General features: G+C 31.1%; 1 protein-coding gene and 2 long non-coding RNA genes across 3 annotated transcripts; 2 read left to right on the top strand and 1 right to left on the bottom strand.

Moving 5' to 3' along the window:
* The first annotated feature begins 1,504 nt into the window (after window positions 1-1,504).
* Window positions 1,505-17,072, top strand: LOC143226964 (epithelial sodium channel subunit beta-like). The gene is made up of 4 exons (XM_076458518.1): window positions 1,505-1,914; window positions 8,165-8,274; window positions 8,980-9,245; window positions 16,914-17,072. The coding sequence occupies exons 1-4, from the start codon at window positions 1,778-1,780 to the stop codon at window positions 17,070-17,072; spliced, it is 672 nt and encodes a 223-aa protein (XP_076314633.1). The 5' UTR covers window positions 1,505-1,777.
* Window positions 17,073-20,741: 3,669 nt separating this feature from the next.
* On the top strand, window positions 20,742-23,411 carry LOC143224657 (uncharacterized). The gene is made up of 2 exons (XR_013013388.1): window positions 20,742-20,941; window positions 22,576-23,411. It is a non-coding gene; the product is annotated as an uncharacterized LOC143224657 (long non-coding RNA).
* A 51-nt stretch (window positions 23,412-23,462) lies between these two features.
* On the bottom strand, window positions 23,463-26,014 carry LOC143224658 (uncharacterized). The gene is made up of 2 exons (XR_013013389.1): window positions 25,056-26,014; window positions 23,463-24,146 (listed from the first exon to the last, which is right to left on the bottom strand). It is a non-coding gene; the product is annotated as an uncharacterized LOC143224658 (long non-coding RNA).
* Between the last annotated feature and the right edge of the window lie 541 nt (window positions 26,015-26,555).

Raw genomic sequence — 26,555 nt, forward strand, 5'->3', positions numbered from 1 at the left:
ATGTTAAAATTAGATAGTTTTTAAACAAAACTTTTATTGATTTTGTAAAAATTTCCTTGTGAAGGCATAACTACAGAAATGTGAAAGTTTCCTCTTTCAGGGCGATATATATGGAGAATAGTGACTCTTATATGGAGAATAGTGCCTCTTACCCGATTTAAGAGAAATATTTATGAATAATGCTTTTTTTGCCATGTTTATAGAGATGTATGTGGAGAATAATTGTTTTGTTTTCGTTTTTAGGGACAGTTATGTAGAGAACTCTGACTCTGAAAATAATTGTGTTACGAACAGTCTTTGTACATGGAATCTCTTTGACAACCAGTGCTACTGTCAGAAGAACATGTGTGATACGAACAACGATTTTTGTAGTCATAAAATTAATTCGAATGAGATAACTTCTACAGGATCTTCAGGAACAGATAGTTACTACAGAATCCCAGATAGTTACTACAGAATCTACTGGATTTGAGATAGTTACTACAGAATCTACAGAAACTACTGGATCTGAGATAGTTACTACAGAAACTACTGGATCTCAGTTACTCACCACAGAATCCACAGAACCTTCTGAATCTCAGTTACTTAGCACAAAATCCTCAGAAACTCCTGGAACTCACTTACTTACCACAGAATCCACAGAAACTTATGAATCTGAGATAGTTACCACGGAATTCACAAAAACTCTTAGACCTCTGTCAGTTAGCACAGATTCCACAGAAACTTCTGGATCTCAGTTACTTAACACAGAATCCACAGAAACTCCTAGATCTTTGTTTCTTCGCACAGAATCCACAAAACTTCCCGGATCTTTGTTACGTAGCACAGAATCCACAGGAACTCCTGTATATTCATTATTTACCACAAGATCTACAGAAATTCCTGATTCTTCAGTACTTTTCACAGAATCCAGAGCGCTTTCTAAGTCTCTATTTCTCCACGCAGGAGAAAAAATATTTCATAAATCTGAGTTGCTCAACACAGAATCCACAGCACATCCTGAATATTCGTCACAATACAGAATCCACACATCCTGAATCCACAGATCCTGAACATTCGTCACTCAACACAGAATCCACAGCACATCCTGAATATTCGTCACTCAACACAGAATTCACAGCATATCCTGAACATTCGTCACTCAACACAGAATTCACAGCATATCCTGAACATTTGTCACTTAACACAGAATCCACAGCATATCCTGAATACTCGTCACTCAACACAGAATCCACAGCATATCCTGAATATTCGTCACTTAACACAGAATCCACAGCATATCCTGAACATTCGTCACTCAACACAGGATCCACAGCATATCCTGAACATTCGTCACTTAACACAGAATCCACAGCATATTCTGAATACTCGTCACTGAACACAGAATCCACAGCATATCCTGAATATTCGTCACTTAACACAGAATCCACAGCATATCCTGAACATTCGTCACTTAACACAGAATCCATATCCTGAACTTTCGTCATATCCACCATATCCTAAATACTCGTCACTCAACACAGAATCCACAGCATATCCTGAATATTCGTCACTTAACACAGAATCCACAGCATATCCTGAACATTCGTCACTTAACACAGAATCCACAGCATATCCTGAACATTCGTCACTCAACACAGGGTCCACAGCATATCCTGAATCTTCGTCACACGAAGCAGGGTCTACATCATATCCTAACGTATATAGTACCTATAATTATCCATGGTTCTTATCTACTGAAGATATTACAGGTGATAACATTCTAAGAGTTATAAAAATGTCCAAAACGTACGACCTGACTGATATGGGAGTGATATTAATACCAAACACTGACGACATATATAAATATGGACACAGATTTAACACATTCGTTGCTTCCTGTAGTTTCAATGGAGCTGATTGTCTTAAAGAAACGTGAGTAAATGTTCTGACCAGTTTTAACTGCTATTATTTACACACGTGAATAGAAGTGGGGTTGACCAGTTATAATCAAGTTGGTTTACACACGTGAATACAAGTGGGATTGACCAGTTATAATCAAGTTGGTTTACAAATATGAATAGAAGTCGGGTTGACCAGTTATAATCAAGTTGGTTTACACACGTGAATAGAAGTTGGGTTGACCAGTTATAATGAGATTGTTATACATACATGAATAGAAGTCGGGTTGACCAGTTATAATGAGATTGTTATACATACATGAATAGAAGTTGGGTTTATCAGTTATAAAACGGTTGGTTTACAAATATGAATAGAAGTTGGGTTGATCAGTTATAAAGATTGGTTTACACACGTGAATACAAGTTGAGATGTTGGTTGGTTTAAACATGTCATTAAAGCCGGGTTTAGTTGTAATCAGGTTGGTTTAAACATTGAGTTGACAAGTTATAATCAGATTGGTTTACACACGTGAATACAAGTTGAGATGACCAGTTGTAATCAGGTTGGTTTAAACATGTCATTAAAAGCCGGGTTTACCAGTTGTAATCATGTTTCTTTACACTCGTGAATAGAAGTTCATATTAGTGATCTGTTAAAGATATATATAAATCATCATATTAGTTATCTGTTAAAGATATATATAAATCATCATCTGTTAAAGATATATGTAAATCATATTAGTGATCTGTTAAAGATATATATAAATCATGATATTAGTGATCTGTTAAAGATATATATAAATCATCATGTTAGTGATCTGTTAAAGATATATATAAATCATCATGTTAGTGATCTGTTAAAGATATATATAAATCATGATATTAGTGATCTGTTAAAGATATATATAAATCATCATGTTAGTGATCTGTTAAAGATATATATAAATCATCATGTTAGTGATCTGTTAAAGATATATATAAATCATCATGTTAGTGATCTGTTAAAGATATATATAAATCATCATGTTAGTGATCTGTTAAAGATATATATAAATCACATAATCCTAATATTAGTTATCTGTTAAGGATTTATAAAACCGAATATAATGCTGATGTTAGTTATCTGTAATAAATTTATAAAACATCATGTAATCCAAATTTGGTCATCAGTGAAAGATTTATTAAACATTATGTAATCCTAATGTTAGTAATCTCTAAGATTTATTAAACATAGTGATGTTAATAAAACATCTAATGTCAGAATGAACTCTTTAAGATTTATTAAACATCATGTAATCTTAATGCTATTTATCTGTCAAAGATTTTAAAACATCATCTAATCCTAATGTCAGTGATATGTTTTAAATTTGCAAAACATCATATAATAACATCATATAAGTGATGTGTTAAAGATTTATAAATTATCATGAAATTATAATGTTAGTGATGTATTAAAAATTTATAAACGATCATGAAATCATAATGTTAGTGATCTAGTAAAGAATAATAAAACATTTTGTAATCCTAACATCAGTGATCTGTTAAGAATTTATTAAACATCATGTAATATTAATGTTAATTATTTGTAATAGATTTATAAAACTTCTGATAATTCCAATATTAATGATTTGTTAAATATTTTTCACATCATATAATCCTTACGTTAGTGAATTGTTAATGGTTTATAATGCATAATGCAATCCTGATGTAATGACCTGTTTAAGATTTATAAAACATCATCTAATCCTAATGTTAGCGATAAGTTTAAAATTTGCAATACATCATATAATTCTTATATTAGTGATCTGTTACAGATTTATAAAACATCATGTAATATTAATGTTAATGATGTCTTAAAGGTTTATAAAACATCATGTGACCCTAATGTTAATGATGTCTTAAAGGTTTATAAAACATCATGTAACCCTAATGTTAATGACCTGTTAAAGATTTGTAAAAACAACATGTAATCCTAATGTTAATGATTGTTTAAAGATTTATAAAACATCATGTAATCATAACGTTAGTGATCATTTAAATATTTATAAAATATCATATAATCCTAATGTTAGTTATTTGTTGAACATTTTTAATACTTCATGTAGTCCTGATGTTTGTGATCTGTTAAAATTTACAAAATGTCATAAATTCATATTTTTATAGATCATTTAAAGATTTATAAAACTTCGTTTAATTCTAAGGTTAGTGATCTGTTAAAGTATAATAAAATGTCATGTGATCCTGATGTTAATGATCTGTTAAAGTTTTATAAAAACATATGATCCTTATGTTACTGATCTTTTTAAAAATTATTAAACATCATATAATCCTAATGTTAATCATCTGTTAAACGTTTATATAACTTTGCGTAATTCTAATGATAATGATCTGTCAAAGGTTTGTAAAACGTCATGTAATCCTAATGATAATGATCTTTTCAAAATTCATAAAACATCATATAATCCTAATATTAGTGATCTGTTATAGATTTATAAAACATAATGTATTCCTAATATTAAAGATGTCTTAAATGTTTATAACACATCATGTAACCCGAATGTTAATTATTATCTGTTAAAGATTTATAAAACATCATTTAATCCTAATGTTAGTGATATGATAAGGATTTATAAAACATCTGGTAATCCTAATATTAGTGATTTTTTTAAAAAATTATAAAACGTCTTATAATCCTGCTCTTAATGATTTCTTAAAGATTTTTTACATCATAGAATCATAAAATACTAATGTTAGTAATCTATTAAAAATTATAAGATAACATGTAATCCTAATGTTAGTTATGTTTAAGACCCGGCATGGGCAGGTGGATTAAGGCGTTCGAAGGTCACGGTTTCGAATTCCCGTCGCACCAAACATGCTCGTTCTTTCAGTCATAGGAGCGTTATAATGTGACGGTCAATCTCACTGTTCGTTGGCTAAAGAGTAGCCCAAGAGTTGGTGGCGGGTGCTGATGACCATTTTTTTCTCTCTAGTCTTACACTACTAAATTAGGGACGGCTATCGCAAATAGCTCTCGAGTAGCTTTGCGCGAAATTCTAAAACAAACAAACGAACAAGTTAAGTTTAAAGATTTGTAACATATACAAATATCATGCTTGTGTCTTTTAAGGATTTATGACACTTCGTCTAGTCCTAATGTTAGTGACTTGTTGAAAATTGATAAAACATCATGTAATTCTAATGTTAGTAATATTTTGAAGATTTATAAAACAATATATAATCCTAATGTTAGTGATCTTTTTTTTAAAGATTAATAAATGGTCCTGCAATTGTGTTGTTAACAATCTGTTAAGGATTCTTTACATCATGTAATCTTAATATGAATCATATGCTAAAAGACATAAAACAACGTATAATACTAATGTTAAAGACCTGTAAAAAATTATAAAACACCGTATAATCCTATTGTTAATGATTTGTTAAAGATTTATAAACATCATGTAATCCTAATGTTTGTAATATTTTTAGTATTTATAATAGATCATGAAATTCTAATTTTAGTGATATGATAAATATTTATTAATTATCATGTCATCCTGATGTTAATGATCTGTTACAGTTTTACAAAGGATCATGGAATGCTAATGTTTGTGAATTGTTAAATATTTATAAAATCATGTAATCTTAATGTTCGTGATCTGATAAAGATTTATGAAACATTACGTAATTTTCATGTAATGATCTGTTAGAGATTTATAAAATATCATATAATCCTAATGTTAACGATCCATTTAAAATTTGTACAACATCATGTAATCCTAGTGTTAGTGATCTGTTAAAAATTTATAAAACATCATGTAATCCTAGTGTTAGTGATCTGTTAAAAATTTATAAAACATCATGTAATCCTAGTGTTAGTGATCTGTTAAAGATTGATAAAACATCATGTAATCTTAGTGTTAGTGATCTGTTAAGGATTGATAAAACATCATGTAATCCTAGTGTTAGTGATCTGTTAAAAATTTATAAAATATCATGTAATCCTAATGTATGTGATCTGTTAATTTTTTAAACTTCATGTGGTCCTGACGTTTGTGATCTGTTAAAGATCTAAAAAAAATACCTAGGAAACAAAATGATAACATTCTTAGTCTTATCTTATACACTTGATTATTTTCTACCCCGATTTTACCCTACTAGTTTTTATTTAAGGCCTGCAATCTGTGGTTATCATGCTATGTAGTATAGGTTATCAAATTCACATAGAACATTTAGTGTAAACTCTCATTGTTAAGTAAAGGTGCTGCTAAGATACTAGCGGAATGTTATCTAACTGTCTAATTGTCGTTTTCTTGTGTATTTGACAATTTGTTGCAATTTTTATCGTTAAAGGTGGTTTGATTTTTTTGTCCAATATTATTGATACAGCTAATTAATCGAATTTACTGACACCGTGAAATCAGAACTGCTGGTCCTAACAATTAACACTTTTCGTGGGTCACTATGAAAGAAAGAATTGTCAGGATAAATGCTGGAAGCCTTTGTTAATTTATATTCATGACCTGAATTTGTTTGAAACTGTGTATTGTAGATGTAGCACCTATATTATAATTTATTAATAAAGTTATTTTTAAGGATATTTTACTCAATACCTACATTATAATCATTTATACAATGGATTATAAGGATTATGTTATTCAACACCTGCCCCCCGCTAGTACAAAGCTACTCGAGGGCTATCTGTACTAGCAGTTCCTAATTTAGCAGTGTAAGACTATAGGAAAGGCAGCTAGTCATCACCACCCACCGCCAACTCTTGGACTACTCTTTTACAAACGAATAGTGGGATTGACCGTCACCTTATAACGCCCCTACGGTTTGGAGGGCGAGCATGTTTGGCGCGACGGGGCTGCGAACCCGCGACCCTCAGATTACGATTCGCACGCCTTAACATGCTTGGCCATGCTAGGCCACGCCTGACGGAAAATTATATATACAACGAGTTACAAGGATTATGTTACTCAACATCTACATTAAAAATTAGTTATAGAATGAATAATAGGGATTATGTTACTCAACACCTACAATATAATTATTTGTACAATGGATTACGACGATTATGTTATTCAACAACTAACTTGAAAATTATTTATACCTTGGATTATTATGATTATGTTACTGAAGACCTACATTAAAATTATTTATACAATAGATTATAAGGATTACATTTCTGAACACCTACATTATAATTATTTATATAATAGATTATAAGAATCATATTACTGAACAGCTACATTAAAAATTATTGATACAGTGGATTATAATGATTATGTTGCTAAGCAGCTAGATATAAAATGTTTATGCAAGGATTATGTTACTTAAACCTATATTGAAAATTATTTATACAATTTATTATAAGGATTATGTTTCTCTATACCTACATTAAAATTATTTATACAGTTTATTATAATTATTATATTACTCAACATCTACCTTAAAGTTACTTATACAATAAATTAATAAGTTATTCAACACCTACATTAAAATTGTTTATACAATGAATTTTATAGATCGTTACTCAACCCCTACTTTATAATTATTTATACAATAGATTATAAGGATTATGTTTATCAATACCTACATTACAATTATTTATACAACAGGTTATAAAAATAATTTTACTCAACAGCTAAATTAAAAATTATTTATACAATGGGTTATAATGACTTTGTTACTCTTCACTTACATTACAATTATTTATGCAATGGATTATAAGGATCGTGTTACTAAACGCCTATATTAAAATTATTTAAACAATGGATTATAAATATAATGCTCCTCAACAGATATATCAAAATTATATATATAATTGATTATAAGAATTATGTCATTCAACACCTATTATAAAAAGTATTTATAAGACATTACTAGTATTATTTACTCAAGTCCTACACCAGAAATTGCGCTTTAAAACAAAAAATAAGTAAATTTGTGTTTTTAACATCTTTTAAAATTCATGTTAACAATATTGGATCGTTTATTCAAGTACAGTTGATAGGTCAACATCTTTTCTGACCTGAAGTGTAGGAAAACTAAATTCAAGTTTAATATTGGAGTATTCATCTTAAGAAAGTGATAGTTTTTGTAATTACAATTTTTTATATTTAAAACGAACCTTTTGAAACATTTCATTTTGTGATATTTATAATTAATGAATATTTTATGTGTCGATTGAACTTGTTATGTAATTCATCTTTCTTTTATTTTATTACCATACACTGACTGATCTCCAACGATGAACAAAACTGTTCCTAAATCCACAGAGACTTCTATGAGTTCGTTGATCCAGAATTCGGTAAATGTTTTTCGTTTAACCACGGAAAAAGTGCAAGTGGTGGACACAAACATACGACTGTTTTCGGTAGTAACTGGGGTAAGTTTCTTCATCAACGAAAGTAATTCTTTTAAAATAATTTCTAGCTTTAATAACGTTGAAAAACAGTTTGTAGCATGATATTAAAAAATACAGTAACTACATCCAAAACAGATAATTCTACTCAGAGAAAATGTAAAAGATTAATACTCACAACGAAAAATCACAGATAGATGGTTTGGGAAGTTTTACACTTAGAAAATAAGGTTTTAAAACCACTGTGAAGACAATTATTGTAGAAAATATATTATGGTAACATATCTGTGAGATAATGTTTTATTAACATCGTTAATACAAGAAAGTGTCTATATCTAACTTTGTAATAAAAGTACCTTCTTCTAATAAGAAAGTATTCTTTTCTGCGACTCAAGAATAGTAACTTGAAAACGTTACTTTCGTTAGCCTTTGCACCAATAACTGAAATGAATCAAGAATTATTGTTTCTGTAACGGAAGTCAATAATCGAAGTATATTAATTAATTACAAATAATTATATATTCAATATATATTATTCAGTTTACTTTCTATATTTCAGAAGTTATAAGAGCGAGTGCATATGAGTATTCAGATTTAATTCTTCTTATTAGAAATATATATTACAAGTTCAAAACATAAATCTTCAAATCTCTGCATTAAGATAAGACACTAGTTACGTCAGGAACTTACACTCTATATCTTTCACTAACTCCAGAAAACAACTTACAGGTTTACGCCTTCTCCTGACTGGACAACCTGGAAATGAAGACTACTTAGATCTCTATAGTCGTCAGATGGGAGTCCGAGTGGCCATCCACGAGCCAGATATTACTCCTCTCATGTCTGAAACTGGCTTCAACATAAAATACAACGACCAGACTGAGCTCGAAGTTAAAATACACGATATAAACAGGCTAGGCGAGCCATGGAGCAAATGTTTCAGGGACTTTTCTAATCTGAAGTTTAGTTCCAAAGAAGAGAAATATAGGACTTCTGTAAGCAATTATATTCTATCAGTTAAAATACACGTGTGACTTAGGTCGTCACATCCAAATAACATATAAATTTCACAATTTTATGTCGTTCATATTCATATTCAGATTTCATTAAAACACTTGAATTGTTAGATTTTTAGTAAGATTCAGAATATATCAAAATACTTATATTCATGGTTTTTAGTACGAGTCAGTATACATTGAAATAATTGTACTCTTCCTTCATAATAAGATTCGGAATATTTTAATGTTAAAAAACAAGTATTGTTAGACTTTAGTAAGATTCACATTGCATTAAAACACTTGTATTGTTACATTTTTAGTAAGATTCAGAGCACATTGAAACACATGTTTTGTTAGTCTTTAGTGAGATTAAGATGACATTAAAATAAGTGTATTGTTAGATTTTTAGTAAGATTCACAATACATCAAAATACAAGTACTGATATATTTTTGGAAAGATTCAGATTACATTAAAATACTTGTATTGTTCTTCATGAGAATAAGAACATACAAAAATAAATGTATTGTCAGGTTCACAGTGAGATTCAGAATACATTAAAATACTTCTATTGTTAGGATTTTAGTTACATTAAGAATATATTAAAATAGTTGTATTACTAGGTTCATAGTGAGGTTCAATATACGTTAAACACTTGTATTGCTACAATTTTAGCAATATTCAGTTTACTTTAAAATACATGTATTGTTAGGTTCTTAGTAAGGTTCAAAATATGTTTAAATACTTGTTTTGTTATGTTTTCGGTAAGATTCAGATTACATTTAAATACATGTATTGTTAGGTTTACAGTAAGTTTCAGAATATATTAAAACACTTCTATTGTTAGATTTTTAGTAAGATTCAGAATACATTAAAATACTTTTATTCTTACATTTTTAGTAAAATTGTTAGGTTTTCAGTGACATTCAAAATATATTAAAATATTTATACTATTAGATTTTTAGTTAGATTCAGAATACATTCAAATCCTTGTGTTGTTAGATTCTCAGTAAGGCTCAGAATACACTAAAACACCTGTACTATTAAATTTTTAGTAAGATGCAGAATACACTAACACACTTGAATTGTTTGATTTTTAGTGAGATTCAAAAGACATTAAAATACGTGTATTGTTAGTTTATGAGTAAGAATAAGAATACATTAAAACACTTGTATTGTTACGTTCTCAGTAAGATTCAGAATATATTAAAATAAATGTATTGTTAGGTTCTTAGTAAAATTCTGAATACATTCAAATACTTGTATTATTAGATTATCAATAAAATTCAAAACACATTAAACCTCTTCTTCTGATATCGGAATCAAAACCTTTGTTTATAACATCTTGATTCATACCAGTGGGATATCTACAGAAATGATCACAAGTAGGATTCAACCCAGGCTGCAATAAATAAGAGACTGATGTAAAGATAATGGCGTGCTGATTAATCCAAAAAAGGTCAAAGCACTGTTTTTACTATCAACAACCGTGCTGACACATCAGATATTCCCATTACAACCTTTGGAAGCACAGAAACTACAGAGGAGGGCTCATTGTGCTATCTAGGCATTGTGTTTGACATACAAATGAACTTTTAAGGCATGTGGATGAACTCATTGTTAGAGCCACGAAAGAAATGAATGGTCTTCGTTCCGCAAAAGGTACGCATGCTAAGGAATGTCACTTCAACATGCTCTATAGTAGCCTTGAGCTTTCAGTGGTTGATTATGCATTTATCTTTGTACAACTCAGCAAAAATCAACTGAGTAAGGATCATTACGGGTTGCACCAAATCAAGTCCAGTGCCAGCACTCCATCAGCTCGCTGGATTCCCAAGTATCATAGAAGGCAAACATCATTAAGAGCCATACAGTTTGTCAAATCTTGGCAAAATATTAGGCATGGACTTCAAATCCTTATAAGGGAGTACTCTTTCACTGCTGAACTATCCAACCAACAACGACGTTCTCTACGCCACACAAGACTTGAAGTAGCTTCTAGGTCTCATCTAAAGAGGATGTCGTTGTTTAAAGAAACTTCTCTGACTTGCAAGAAAATCTGCAATTTATATTCCCTATCCAACCAACTTCCATGACTTTGCTCTGCATAAGAGGAATATCCGTGGGAACCTGCAGTAATTGTCAGGTTTAGCAGAGACTGTAGAGAGTGGTCTCATGGTGCAGCGGAGCGGTATGCCAGGAGATGTTCCAGGAACTTGTCCAGAAGGGATATCTCATCATTGCAACAGACGGCTCGTACACACCAGCGATAATCAGAGCATGTTGGGTATTTGCTACTTTTCTGGTTGGCACACCCATAACTGAGAAGAATGGAGCATGCACCCTGTACACAACCAGCACAAGGATGGAACTTGATGCTGTCAAGCAAACTCTTGGATGGCTTGTTCGAGAATCCCCTAATGTCACCACAGTTGTGTTTGCCACCGACTCCATGGCAGTGTTGCGGAGAATCCAGAGTATCTGGCTACCTGATGGATGGAGAGAGGCTGCATCTTATCTCCATGATAAATATCCCACCTTTGTGTATGTTTCAGACCACAATGGTGTCAAGTTTAATGGGAAGGCTAATCAACTTGAAGTAGCAGCAGAACCAACAAACATGTCACTCTTTCCTCAATATATAACACTCTTGTCCCTGCAATCAACACACCAGAGCATCAGAGAGTCTCTCATGCACTCAGAAGAAATAATTATAATTCTCATCCTCAGGACCACTTTTGGGATCTCTCGTAACATCCATAACAAAGTCCTATACAGATGTCGCAGGAATCAGCTGATCATCGGTAACATTAGCAGAAGTACATTCGACCTTCTGTTGACCGGAATGGATAAGGCGAAGAGGATTTGTGGCCCGCTAGACACACCCTCCAGAATGCCCACTGGCCAACGCAAGTAATCAAGTAACTTGTATTGTTAGGTTCTCAGTAAAATTCGGAATACATTAAAATATTTTTGTTCATACGTTCCAATTAATATTCAGAATACATTTAAATATTTGAATTGTTAGGTTCTCAGTGAGGTTCACAATACATTAAAACATTTTTATTGCTAGATTTTAGAAACATTCAGAATAAATTCATATTCTTATATTTTAACATTCTCAGTATTTTTCTGAATACATTAAATTTATTGTACTGTCAGGTTCTCAGTAAGATTCAGAATACATTCGAATACTTGTATTCTTAGATTTTCAGTAAAGTTCAAAACACATTAAAACACTTGTATTGTTAGATTTAAAGCAAGATTCAGAAAACATTAAAATACTTGTATTTTTAGGTTATCGGTAAGATTCAGCATATATTAAAATAATTGTATTGTTACGTTCTCAGTAAGATTCAGAATAGATTCATATTCTTACGTTCTCTGTATTTTTCAGAATACATTACATTGCTTGTTCTGTTAGGTTCTCTGTAGCATTCATAATATATTCAAATACTTGTATTCTTAAGGTCTCAGTAAGATTCAGAATACATAAAAATATTTGTATTTAAGGTTCTCAGTAAGATTTATAATACATTAAAATACGCATATCGTTAGGTTGTCAATATGGTTCAGAATACATTAAAACTTGTATTGTTAGATTTTTAGTAATATTCAAAATACATTCATATAGTTATATTGTTAGATTCTTCGTTAGATTCAAAATACATTCAAATACTTGTACTATCAGGTTATCAGTAAGATTCACAATACATTAAAACACTGATATTTTTAGATTTTAGTAAGATTTAGAATACTTTGATATTCTGATATTGTTATGTTCTCGGTATTTCTCATAATACATTAGACTGTTAATATTCTTAGGGTGTCAGTAAATTTAACAATGCATTCAAATACTTGTATTTTTGATTCACAGTAAAATACGGAATACAGTAAAATATATTTTTTTCTTATTAGCTTCTTAGTAAGATTCAGAATACATTCAAATACTTCTATTGTTAAGTTATCAGTAAAAAATAGAATACTTTAAAATACTTGTGTTGTTAGGTTTTTAGTATCATTCAGATCTCATTAAACACATGTATGTTCCATTTTTAGCTATAATCAGTTTACATTAAAAAACTTGCATTGTAAGGCTCTTAGTAAGATTCAGAACATTTTGAAATACGCGTATGTTACATTTTTAGATAGATTCATTTTTCATTGTTGTTAGGTTTTCAGTAAGATTCAGAATACATTCCAATACTTGGATTGTTGGGTTGTCAGTAATATTTACAATGAATTCAAATACTTGTATAGTTAAGTTCTCAGTTAGGTTCACAATGCATCAAAACACTTCTATTGTTAGATATTTAGTGAGATTCAGAATACATTCAAATACTCTTATGTTTAGGTTCTCAGTAAAATTCAGAATACAATAAAATGCTTGTTTTGTTAGATTTTTAGTAAGATTTGGAATATATTAAAAAATTTGTATTGTTAGGTTCTCAGTAAGATTTAAAATATATTAAAATACGTATAGTGCTAGGTTCTCAATAAGGATCAGAATACATTAAAATCTTGTATTATTTGATTTTTAGTAATATTCAGGATACATTCATATACCTCTATTACTAGGTTCTCAGCTAGATTCAGAATACTTTCAAATACTTGTTCTGTTATTTTCTCAGTGAGATTCAAGGACATATTAAAATACTGGTATTTTTACGTTCTCACTAAGAGTCAGAATACATTAGAACATATGTATAATTACATTTTAGTAAGATTCAGAACACATTCAAATTCTTCTATTGTTAGGTACTCAGTAACATTCAGAATGCATTAACATACTTGTATTGTTACATTCTCAATAATATTCATAATACATTCAAATACTTGTATTGTTCACTTATCAGTAAATTTCAGAATATATGAAAGCACTTCTATTGTTAGGTTCTCAGTAAGATTTAGAACACATTAAAACACTTGCATTGTTAGATTTTAGTAAGATTTAGGATACATTCAAATACTTGTATTATTAGATGGTCAGTAAGATATAGAATATATTAAATTCCTTGTACTCTTAGTTTCTCAGTAGGATTGAGAATACATTGAAATACTTATATTTTTGGGGTCTCATTAAGATTCGGAATACATTCAAATACTTGTGTTGTTAGGCTCTCAGTAAGATTTAAAATACGTGTATTGTTAGGGTCTCAGTAAGATTTAAAATATGTATTGTTAGGGTCTCAGTAAGATTTAAAATACGTGTATTGTTAGGATCTCAGTAAGATTTAAAATACGTGTATTGTTAGGGTCTCAGTAAGATTTAAAATACGTGTATTGTTAGATTCTCAGTAAGGTTAAAAATATATTAAACCACTTGTATTGTTAGATGTTAGAATGATTCAGAATATATATAAAACTTGTATTGTTATGTTATCAGTAAGATTCAGAATACATAAAAATATTTATATTTAAGGTTTTCAGTAAGATTTAGAATATATTAAAATACGTATATTGTTAGGTTGTCAATAAGGTTCAGAATACATTAGAAATTTGTATTATTAGATTTATAGTAATATTGAAAATACATTCATATACTTATATCGTTATGTTCTCAATTAGTTTCAAAATACATTCAAATACTTGTACTGTTAGATTATCAGTAAGATTCAGAATACATTAAAATATTTGTATTGTCAGGTTCCAGTAAGATTCAAAATACATTAAAACATTTGTATGGCTAGATTTTAGTAAAATTAAGAATACATTGAAATACTTGTATTGTTTGGTTCTCAGTAAGATTCCAAATACAGTAAAACACTTATATTTTTAGATTTTAGTAAGATTCAGAATAATTTCACACTCTTATATTGTTATATTCTCAGTATTTTTCATAATACAATAAGTTGTTAGTATCGTAAGGGTTTCAGTAAGATTCAGAATACATTAATATATTTCTTACTTTATCAGTTAGATTCGAAAAACATCAAAATACTTTTATTGTTACGCCGTCATTAAGTTTCAGAATACATTAAAACAATTATATTGTTAGGTTCTCAGTAAGATTCAGAATACATTAAAACACTTTTATTGTTTGATTCTGAGTAAGCTTGAGAATACATTAAATACTTTTATTATTCATTTATCAGTAAGATTCAGATTACATTAAAACATTTCTATTGTTAGGTTCTTAGTAAGATTCAGAGAACATTAAAACACTTGTATTGTTAGGTACTCCGAAAGATTGAGACTACATTAAAATACTTGTATTCTTAAGTTCTCAGCAAGCTTGAGATTGGATTAAAACACTTCTATTGTTAGGTTCTCAGAAAGTTTAAGAATACATTAAAATACTTGTATTGTTATATTTTTAGCATGATTCAGAATACATTAAAATACTTGTATTACTAGGTTCTCAATAAGTTTTAATATACGTTAAAACACTTGTATTGTTACATTTTCAGTAACATTCATAATACATTAAAACATTTGTATTATTACATTTTTATTAGGATTTAGAATACGTTAAAAATTTGTATTGTGAGGTTCTCAGTAAGACTCAGAATACATTCAAATACTTGTATTAATAGATTCTCAATACAATTCGGAATACATTAAAATATTTTTGTTATCAGGTTCTCAGTAAGATTCAAAATACATTAAAATACTTGTATTGTTAGGTTCTTAGTAACATCCAGAACACATTATAATACATGTATGTTAAAATTTTAGCAAGATTCAGTTTACATTAAAATACAAGTATTGTTAGGTCCTTAGTAAGTTGCAAATTACGTTTAAATAATTGTTTTGTTAGGTTTTCAGTAAGATTCAGAATCATTTAAATACTTGTATTGCTAGGTTTTTTGTAAGTTTCAAAGTACGTTTAAATAATTGTTATGTTAGGTTTTCAGTAAGATTCAGAATACATTAAAATACATCTATAGTTCGGTTTATAGTAAGATTCAGAATACATTAAAATACTTCTATTGTTAGGTTTTAGTAATATTCAGAATACATTAAAATACTATTGTTACATCATCAGTAAGATTCAGATCACATTTAAAATAGTTGTATTACTAGGTTTTTAGTAAGGTTCAATATACGCTAAAACACTTGTATTGTTACATTTTAGTAACATTCATAATACATTAAAACACTTGTATTGTAAAATTTTCAGTAAGATTCAGAATGCTTTCAAATACTTGTATTGTTAGGTTCTTAGTAAGACTCAGTATACATCAAAATATTTGTATTGTTAGATTATCAATAAGATTCAGAATACATTAAAATACTTGTATTGTTAGGTTCTTAGTAAGACTCAGTATACATCAAAATATTTGTATTGTTAGATTATCAATAAGATTCCGAATACTTTAAAATACTTGTATTGTTAGGTTCTTGGTAAGACTCAGTATACATCAAAATATTTGTATTGTTAGGTTATCAATAAGATTCAGAATACTTTAAAATACTTGTATTGTTAGGTTCTCACTGAGATCCAGTATACACCAAAATATTTATATTGGTAGGTTCTCAGTAAGATTTAGAATACATTCAAGTACTTCTATTGTTAGGTTATCAGTAAAGATTAACTTAAAACATGTGTACCGTTACACTTATAGTAAGATTGAGAATACATTAAAACACCTGCATTATTATGTTCTACTTCGTTTGGTTTAGAGTACTTTAAAATAATCTGCTGTTTATTTTCATTTTTACAGGTGTGCGAGAGAACGTGTTTAGGATATCACATAGAACTTGAATGTGGATGTTTTCATCCTGTTTATAATGGCAATACAGCATCAATGGCACTCGACAGAATTTGTGATGTGTTGGCGAAAGAAACATGCAAGTTGAAAAACGAATTATTTACAGATTAACTGAACAAGCACTTTATATATCAATTTTCAGTTATTTTAAATTAGATATTGCATTTATTTATTTTAATAATTATTAGTTTTAATATATCACATGTTTCTGTTTCTTTAAATAAACATCTCTTTTAGTTAACAAATATACCACTTTTTAATACTTTATTATTTCTAGTAGTTTATTATTATTTATCGTTATCTTATTGAAGATTGTCTTTGTTTCTTTGGGTCCACTCACAGAGCTACACCAGTAGCTGTCTGTGCTTTGCCCACCATAGGTATTTGAAATTGGTTTAATGTGGTGCTACTAGGTGGCATTTTGAAAAGCTATTTATTTTGTAATTATATCATTTAAGCTGTCAAAGTTTGTTTGTTTTCGCGTGAATTGAATTTCGCGTAAAGCTACATGAGGACTACCTGAGCTAGCTGTCCGTAATGTAAGATAAGTGAAGCTACATGAGGACTACCTGAGCTAGTTGTCCGTAATGTAAGATAAGTGAAGCTACATGAGGACTACCTGTGCTAGTTGTCCGTAATGTAAGATAAGTGAAGCTACATGAGGACTACCTGAGCTAGTTGTCCGTAATGTAAGATAAGTGAAGCTACATGAGGACTACCTGAGCTAGCTGTCCGTAATGTAAGATAAGTGAAGCTACATGAGGACTACCTGAGCTAGTTGTCCGTAATGTAAGATAAGTGAAGCTACATGAGGACTACCTGAGCTAGTTGTCCGTAATGTAAGATAAGTGAAGCTACATGAGGACTACCTGAGCTAGCTGTCCGTAATGTAAGACTACCTGAGCTAGCTGTCCGTGTAAGATACGTAAAGCTACATGAGGACTACCTGAGCTAGCTGTCCGTAATGTAAGATAAGTAAAGCTACATGAGGACTACCTGAGCTAGCTGTCCGTAATGTAAGATAAGTAAAGCTACATGAGGACTACCTGAGCTAGCTGTCCGTAATGTAAGATAAGTGAAGCTACATGAGGACTACCTGAGCTAGCTGTCCGTAATGTAAGATAAGTAAAGCTACATGAGGACTACCTGAGCTAGCTGTCCGTAATGTAAGATAAGTAAAGCTACATAAAGCTACATCAGGACTACCTGAGCTAGTTGTCCGTAATGTAAGATAAGTGAAGCGACATGAGGACTACCTGAGCTAGCTGTCCGTAATGTAAGATAAGTGATAAGCTACATGAGGACTACCTGAGCTAGCTGTCCGTAATGTAAAGCTACATGAAGATAAGTAGAAGCTACATGAGGACTACCTGAGCTTGCTGTCCGTAATGTAAGATAAGTAAAGCTACATGAGGACTACCTGAGCTAGCTGTCCGTAATGTAAGATAAGTAAAGCTACATGAGGACTACCTGAGCTAGCTGTCCGTAATGTAAGATAATAAGTGACTAAGCGACATGAGGACTACCTGAGCTAGCTGTCCGTAATGTAAGATAAGTGAAGCTACATGAGGACTACCTGAGCTTGCTGTCCGTAATGTAAGATAAGTAAAGCTACATGAGGACTACCTGAGCTAGTTGTCCGTGATGTAAGATACGTAAAGCTACATGAGGACTACCTGAGCTAGCTGTCTATTGACCAAGTCTATTTCACTGTCATACACTAGCTAGATTATAGAAGGCCTTAAGGTATTAATGTTATCCCAGAAGAAGACATATTGACCAAGTCTATTTCACTGTCATACACTAGCTAGATTATAGAAGGCCTTAAGGTATTAATGTTATCCCAGAAGAAGACATATTGACCAAGTCTATTTCACTGTCATACACTAGCTAGATTATAGAAGGCCTTAAGGTATTAATGTTATCCCAGAAGAAGACATATTGACCAAGTCTATTTCACTGTCATACACTAGCTAGATTATAGAAGGCCTTAAGGTATTAATGTTATCCCAGAAGAAGACATATTGACCAAGTCTATTTCACTGTCATACACTAGCTAGATTATAGAAGGCCTTAAGGTATTAATGTTATCCCAGAAGAAGACATATTGACCAAGTCTATTTCACTGTCATACACTAGCTAGATTATAGAAGTCTATTTCACTGCCTTAAGGTATTAATGTTATCCCAGAAGAAGACATATTGACCAAGTCTATTTCACTGTCATACACTAGCTAGATTATAGAAGGCCTTAAGGTATTAATGTTATCCCAGAAGAAGACATATTGACCAAGTCTATTTCACTGTCATACACTAGCTAGATTATAGAAGGCCTTAAGGTATTAATGTTATCCCAGAAGAAGACATATTGACCAAGTCTATTTCACTGTCATACACATTAGATTATAGAAGGCCTTAAGGATATCCCAGAAGAAGACATATTGACCAAGTCTATTTCACTGTCATACACTAGCTAGATTATAGAAGGTAATTAATGTTATCCCAGAAGAAGACATATTGACCAAGTCTATTTCACTGTCATACACTAGCTAGATTATAGAAGGCCTTAAGGTATTAATGTTATCCCAGAAGAAGACATATTGACCAAGTCTATTTCACTGTCATACAGCTAGCTAGATTATCCCAGAAGACATATTGACCAAGTCTATTTCACTGCCTTAAGGTATTAATGTTATCCCAGAAGAAGACATATTGACCAAGTCTATTTCACTGTCATACACTAGCTAGATTATAGAAGGCCTTAAGGTATTAATGTTATCCCAGAAGAAGACATATTGACCAAGTCTATTTCACTGTCATACACTAGCTAGATTATAGAAGGCCTTAAGGTATTAATGTTATCCCAGAAGAAGACATATTGACCAAGTCTATTTCACTGTCATACACTAGCTAGATTATAGAAGGCCTTAAGGTATTAATGTTATCCCAGAAGAAGACATATTGACCAAGTCTATTTCACTGTCATACACTAGCTAGATTATAGAAGGCCTTAAGGTATTAATGTTATCCCAGAAGAAGACATATTGACCAAGTCTATTTCACTGTCATACACTAGCTAGATTATAGAAGGCCTTAAGGTATTAATGTTATCCCAGAAGAAGACATATTGACCAAGTCTATTTCACTGTCATACACTAGCTAGATTATAGAAGGCCTTAAGGTATTAATGTTATCCCAGAAGAAGACATATTGACCAAGTCTATTTCACTGTCATACAGCTAGATTATAGAAGCCTAGATTATAGAAGGCCTTAAGGTATTAATGTTATCCCAGAAGAAGACATATTGACCAAGTCTATTTCACTGTCATACACTAGCTAGATTATAGAAGGCCTTAAGGTATTAATGTTATCCCAGAAGAAGACATATTGACCAAGTCTATTTCACTGTCATACACTAGCTAGATTATAGAAGGCCTTAAGGTATTAATGTTATCCCAGAAGAAGACATATTGACCAAGTCTATTTCACTGTCATACACTAGCTAGATTATAGAAGGCCTTAAGGTATTAATGTTATCCCAGAAGAAGACATATTGACCAAGTCTATTTCACTGTCATACACTAGCTAGATTATAGAAGGCCTTAAGGTATTAATGTTATCCCAGAAGAAGACATATTGACCAAGTCTATTTCACTGTCATACACTAGCTAGATTATAGAAGGCCTTAAGGTATTAATGTTATCCCAGAAGAAGACATATTGACCAAGTCTATTTCACTGTCATACACTAGCTAGATTATAGAAGGCCTTAAGGTGTGAGCCAGTAGACCTACACTTGAGCCGGTTGTACTATAGAAAGAAAACAGAATTATCAAATCAGTAGAAACAATCAGTAAAGTCATAGATTGTGGTTAATCTTAAGTTTTGAAACACGAAAAGTTTCATACATCAACCACGAGAATCAAACTAGACAACAGACACATGATAAAAGATTCTCAGTTAAGTTATTCCAATAGACAGGTGAGTACATTATATATAATGTGTAGGTAACATTGAAATGATTACATAGAGAGGTGAGTACATTATATATAATGTGTAGGTAACACTGAAATCATTGTATAGAGAGGTGAGTACATTATATATAGTGTGTAGGTAACACTGAAAATATTGTATAGAGAGGTGAGTACATTATATATAATGTGTAGGTAACATTGAAATGATTACATAGAGAGGTGAGTACATTATATATAATGTGTAGGTAACACTGAAATCATTGTATAGAGAGGTGAGTACATTATATATAGTGTGTAGGTAACATTGAAATGATTATATAGAGAGGTGAGTACATTATATATGATGTGTAGGTAACACTAAAATTGTTGTATAGAGAGGTGAGTACATTATATATAATGTGTAGGTTACATTGAAATCATTGTATAGAGGTGAGTACATTATATATAATGTGTAGGTAACACTGAAATCATTGTATAGAGAGGTGAGTACATTATATATAGTGTGTAGATAACACTGAAAATATTGTATAGAGAGGTGAGTACATTATATATAATGTGTAGGTAACACTGAAATGATTATATAGAGAAGTGAGTACATTATATATGATGTGTAGGTAACACTGTACAAATATAGTGTTGTATATAGAGGTGAGTACATTATATATAGTGTGTAGGTAACATTGAAATGATTATATAGAGAGGTGAGTACATTATATATGATGTGTAGGTAACACTGAAATTGTTGTATAGAGAGGTGAGTACATTATATATAATGTGTAGGTAACATTGAAATCATTGTATAGAGGTGAGTACATTATATATAATGTGTAGGTAACACTGAAATCATTGTATAGAGAGGTGAGTACATTATATATAATGTGTAGGTAACATTGAAATCATTGTATAGAGGTGAGTACATTATATATAATGTGTAGGTAACACTGAAATCATTGTATAGAGAGGTGAGTACATTATATATAGTGTGTAGGTAACATTGAAATTGTTGTATAGAGAGGTGAGTACATTATATATAATGTGTAGGTACCGTTGAAATCATTGTATAGAGAGGTGAGTGCATTTTATATAATGTGTAGGTCAAAAGTACTAATACAAAGCTTACTTTATTCTTGACGACGAGAAACCCACTTGAAATAAAAATGTATTTCAGAACGGCTGGTATGGCTATTAACAGTTTTACTGATAAGGAGAGAACAACGTTTGACCTTCCTAGGTCATCTTTGTCAACCTGAAGATGATCTAGAAAGCTCGAAACGTTCTTCTCAGCTTATCAATAAAAGTGTTAAAACCCATACCAGCTCTTGTGAGTTACAAAGCCTTCTTAAACATCGTTGTCTCTGTTAAACGTTTATGTTTCACAGTAAAAAACTTCTGTGTTATTTTATATAAAAAGTACATTAAGTAGTCAGTTATTAGTTATTAAAATTAAACAAATATTTCTACTGGATTTACCTTCAGGCATGTCTCTTCTCCTAGAATGGGATTTTTTATGATCTTTATTCAATAAGTATAGTTTAACATGATAATATCTTTATTCACAACTGCATAATGATTAACAAATACAGTTAAAAGTTAAAGGACTGTTCCTTAAGATTTGCGTTGTTACTACTTTGTCTATTACAGTGGGAAACTCTAATGGCCAATATTGGAGGAAACTTGGGCCTCTTTATGGGAATCTCTTTCATCACTGTTGTGGATTGTGTTGAATTCTTGTGGGACATTGCCTTATATTTCGTCAAGACAAATAACCAGAGGAAGATCAATCCCATCCTCCCACAGTCCACCTCGAGCCGGTCTTGATGTGTCACTCGTTCCCAGATACACCACAGATAGATCGCCACAGTCCACCTCGGGCCGGGCTTGAGGTGGCACTCTTTCCCAGATACACCACAGATGGCTCGCCACAGTCCACCTCGGGCCGGTCTTGACGTGTCACTCTTTCCCAGATACACCACAGATGGCTCGCCACAGTTTACCTCTGGTCGGGCTTGACGTGTCACTCTTTCCCAGATACACCACAGATGGCTCGGCACAGTTTACCTCGGGTCGGGCTTGACGTGTCACTCTTTCCCAGATACACCACAGATGGCTCGCCACAGTTTACCTCGGGTCGGGCTTGACGTGTAATTTTTTCCCAGATACACCACAGATGGCTCGCCACAGTCCACCTCGGGCCGGGCTTGACGTGTCACTCTTACCCAGATACACCACAGATGGCTTGCCACAGTCCACCTCGGGCCGTTCTTGACGGGTCACTCTTTCCCAGATACAGCTTATTGAGTGCTATTCACCGACGTTTACAAGCACAATAAAGATGTCAGAGATAATTGTTATGGTAATATGTTGTTTGCATGTAAGTTATCCAATACAAACTCTTTAAAACTGTGTGAGAAGAAATTTAGTAAATTTTTAACACGTTATATGAAATAATCGTGAACATTAAATATATTTCCTGTTTCTTATTGGTGTGTCTTGCATCAATTTTGTTACAATGATAAACTTCACCAAAATTTCAAAACCTCTTTACATTGTTTTATTTTAAAGAGAAACAAACAGTTACATCACTGTGAAGATAATGTTTAGTGATTCAGCTTTTTCAAATCTAGAGAAATCTTACCCAATCAAATCTTACATAAGTATAAAAATACGAATCCATTCAAGTCCTAGATAATTCAAATCTAGATAAATCTTACCTACTCCAATCCATCATATGAAAAGAAAATTTATGCAACGATTTCTTGATATTTAAAGAAATACTTGTCCATTCAACTATTCTAGATTTAAATAAATACTTGTCCGTTCAATTACACCAAATTTACAGGTATACTTGTTTGTTCAGCTACTCCAGAATTAGAGGAATACGAGTTCGTTAAGCCACTCCAGATTTGAAAAAATACTTCTCTGTTCAGCTACTCCAGATTTAGAGGAATTCTTTTCCATTCATTTCCTTCAGATTTAGAGGAATTATTATCCATTCATTTACTCCAGATTTAGAAGAATACTTGTCTGTTGAACTATTTTAAATTTAGACAAATCCTTCTTCGTTCAACTACTCCATATTTATAAGAATACATGTTAGTTCAACTACTCCAGACTTGGAGAACTACTTGTCCATTCAGCAACTCCAGAATCAGAAGAATTCTTGTCCGTTCAGCTACTCCAGATTTAGAGGAATACTTGTCCGTTCAGGTACTCTAGGTTTAGAGAAAAACGTTTCTGTTCAGGTAGTAAATAGTTAGACCACACAATGACATAATGAAATACAGTAACAACTAAATCTTTAGACCACATAATAAGCTGCAGTTTTAGATCAGATATTGACAGTATAGAAACATAAATCACATAATGAACTGCAGTTTTAGATCAGATATTGACAGTATAGAAACATAAATCACATAATGAACTGCAGTTTTAGATCAGATATTGACAGAAAAGAAACATAAGTCACATAATGAACTGCAGTTTTAGATCAGATATTGACAGTATAGAAACATAAATCACATAATGAACTGCAGTTTTAGATCAGATATTGACAGTATAGAAACATAAATCACATAATGAACTGCAGTTTTAGATCAGATATTGACATAAAAGAAAGATAAGTCACATAATGAACTGCAGTTTTAGATCAGATATTGACAGTATAGAAACATAAATCACATAATGAACTGCAATTTTAGATCAAATATTGACAGTATAGAAACATAAATCACATAATGAACTGCAGTTTTAGATCAGATATTGACAGAAAAGAAAGATAAGTCACATAATGAACTGCAGTTTTAGATCAGATATTGACAGTATAAATCCCTCTCTACTAAAATTATTCAAAAATCTCCTTTCATCATCCTTTAATATATTGTCTTCTAAGTTCTAAATTAATAATAATTTTCTGTTTTTGGCTTTTCTTTTGCTGTTTTTATTTATCTGTTACTTTCATGACCCCAGTAATAAACTAAAGTTCAGGGATCGATTCCTGCGAAGTAGAGAACACTGACAAATCAAATCTAATATTTTTATTTCGAAATTCTTTTAACAGTAATTTTATTTTACCTCTATTAGTTTTACTTATGAACCTTATAAGGTGTTTTTAATATAATTACCTTGTCTTCTGTCACAAAAACAGGAAACACAACAATAACAAGAAATATTTAAAAATAAAACAAACATTCCTGTCTTTCGTTATCTTGTCTTCAGATTACGTCTTCATCATAGGCTCGTGAAATGGAAAGTGATTCATTATCGTACAAACATCACGTGATTTGTGGCCAATCTCCATTACTTCCTGTTTACCAAGCTATGACCACGCTGTTTGTCTGTTGCATCATTTTGCCCAAAATAAAGTACGTGGGAAAAGTGCTAGCATATTGTTTGTGACTTGCCAACATTCACATATAATATTACTAAATACCGGTTGTAACACTGTTGTAAGAATACTAACTTCCTTACAGAATCTTCATAAACTGTAGCATTGTTATCGGGATATTAACTCAGCTTACATAACATTCACAAATAATAACATTGTTATCGTGATGTTAACTCATGTTACATAAACTTCACAATATATAACATTGCTATCGTGATATTAACTTATGTTACATAACCTTCACAATATATAACATTGTTATCGTGATATTAACTAATGTTACATAAACTTCACAAATTATAACATTGTTATCGTGATATTAACTCATGTTACATAACCTTCACAATATATAACATTGCTATCGTGATATTAACTTATGTTACATAACCTTCACAATATATAACATTGTTATCGGGATATTAACTAATGTTACATAAACTTCACAAATAATAACACTGTTATCATGATATTAACCCATCTTATATAACCTTCACAAATTATAACACTGTTATCATGATATTAACCCGTCTTATACAACCTTCATACCACTATTATCAGAACACGGGCAATGTTAAACAGCTTCATTCCAATCCCCACTTGGTTTAGCAAGTTTTCCATAATTTAAACATCCTAACTTGTTTGTAATCTAAACCTACTTCAAGGAGATTTGATACACTTTTCACCAGTTTAATTTAACTTGATCTTCTATAAAATCTTAACCTGACTGAATCATTCTTCTAAGAATAACATACGAAATAACATTCTATTAAGTTGTAATAACTAAACCGATGAAACCTTGTTTTCTTGACTCGTAACTAAGCGATAATTCAGATTATTATATTCTAGCCTATTTTTTACTGAATGACAGTAGATAGTGCTTGATTATTTAGTTTAATGTTGACTAAATAGCAGTAAATGATGTTTGGACATTCTAGTTTAAGCAATACTTTATAAAAACGTACTTAAAGTATTTATCTTTGGTTAGAATAATGTTTTTGATTTTTATTTATCGTATAGCTTCTTAGGTAACCTATCAGTCACTATGTGACAGTAAATAAACTTTTATATACGTCCCAACTATTCATTAATAACTCATTAAATCTCTGTATTATAATGATACACAGATGCTATACATACGTCGAATAGTATCACTCTCTAGTGACATCCTAGTATGGTTAGTTACCAGCTAAACTTAGCTAAAATAGCACAGTTCAACACATACATATAGATGTTTTAT

The sequence above is a fragment of the Tachypleus tridentatus genome, chromosome 9, assembly GCF_004210375.1.
Source record: "Tachypleus tridentatus isolate NWPU-2018 chromosome 9, ASM421037v1, whole genome shotgun sequence".
Lineage (NCBI taxonomy): Eukaryota > Metazoa > Arthropoda > Merostomata > Xiphosura > Limulidae > Tachypleus > Tachypleus tridentatus.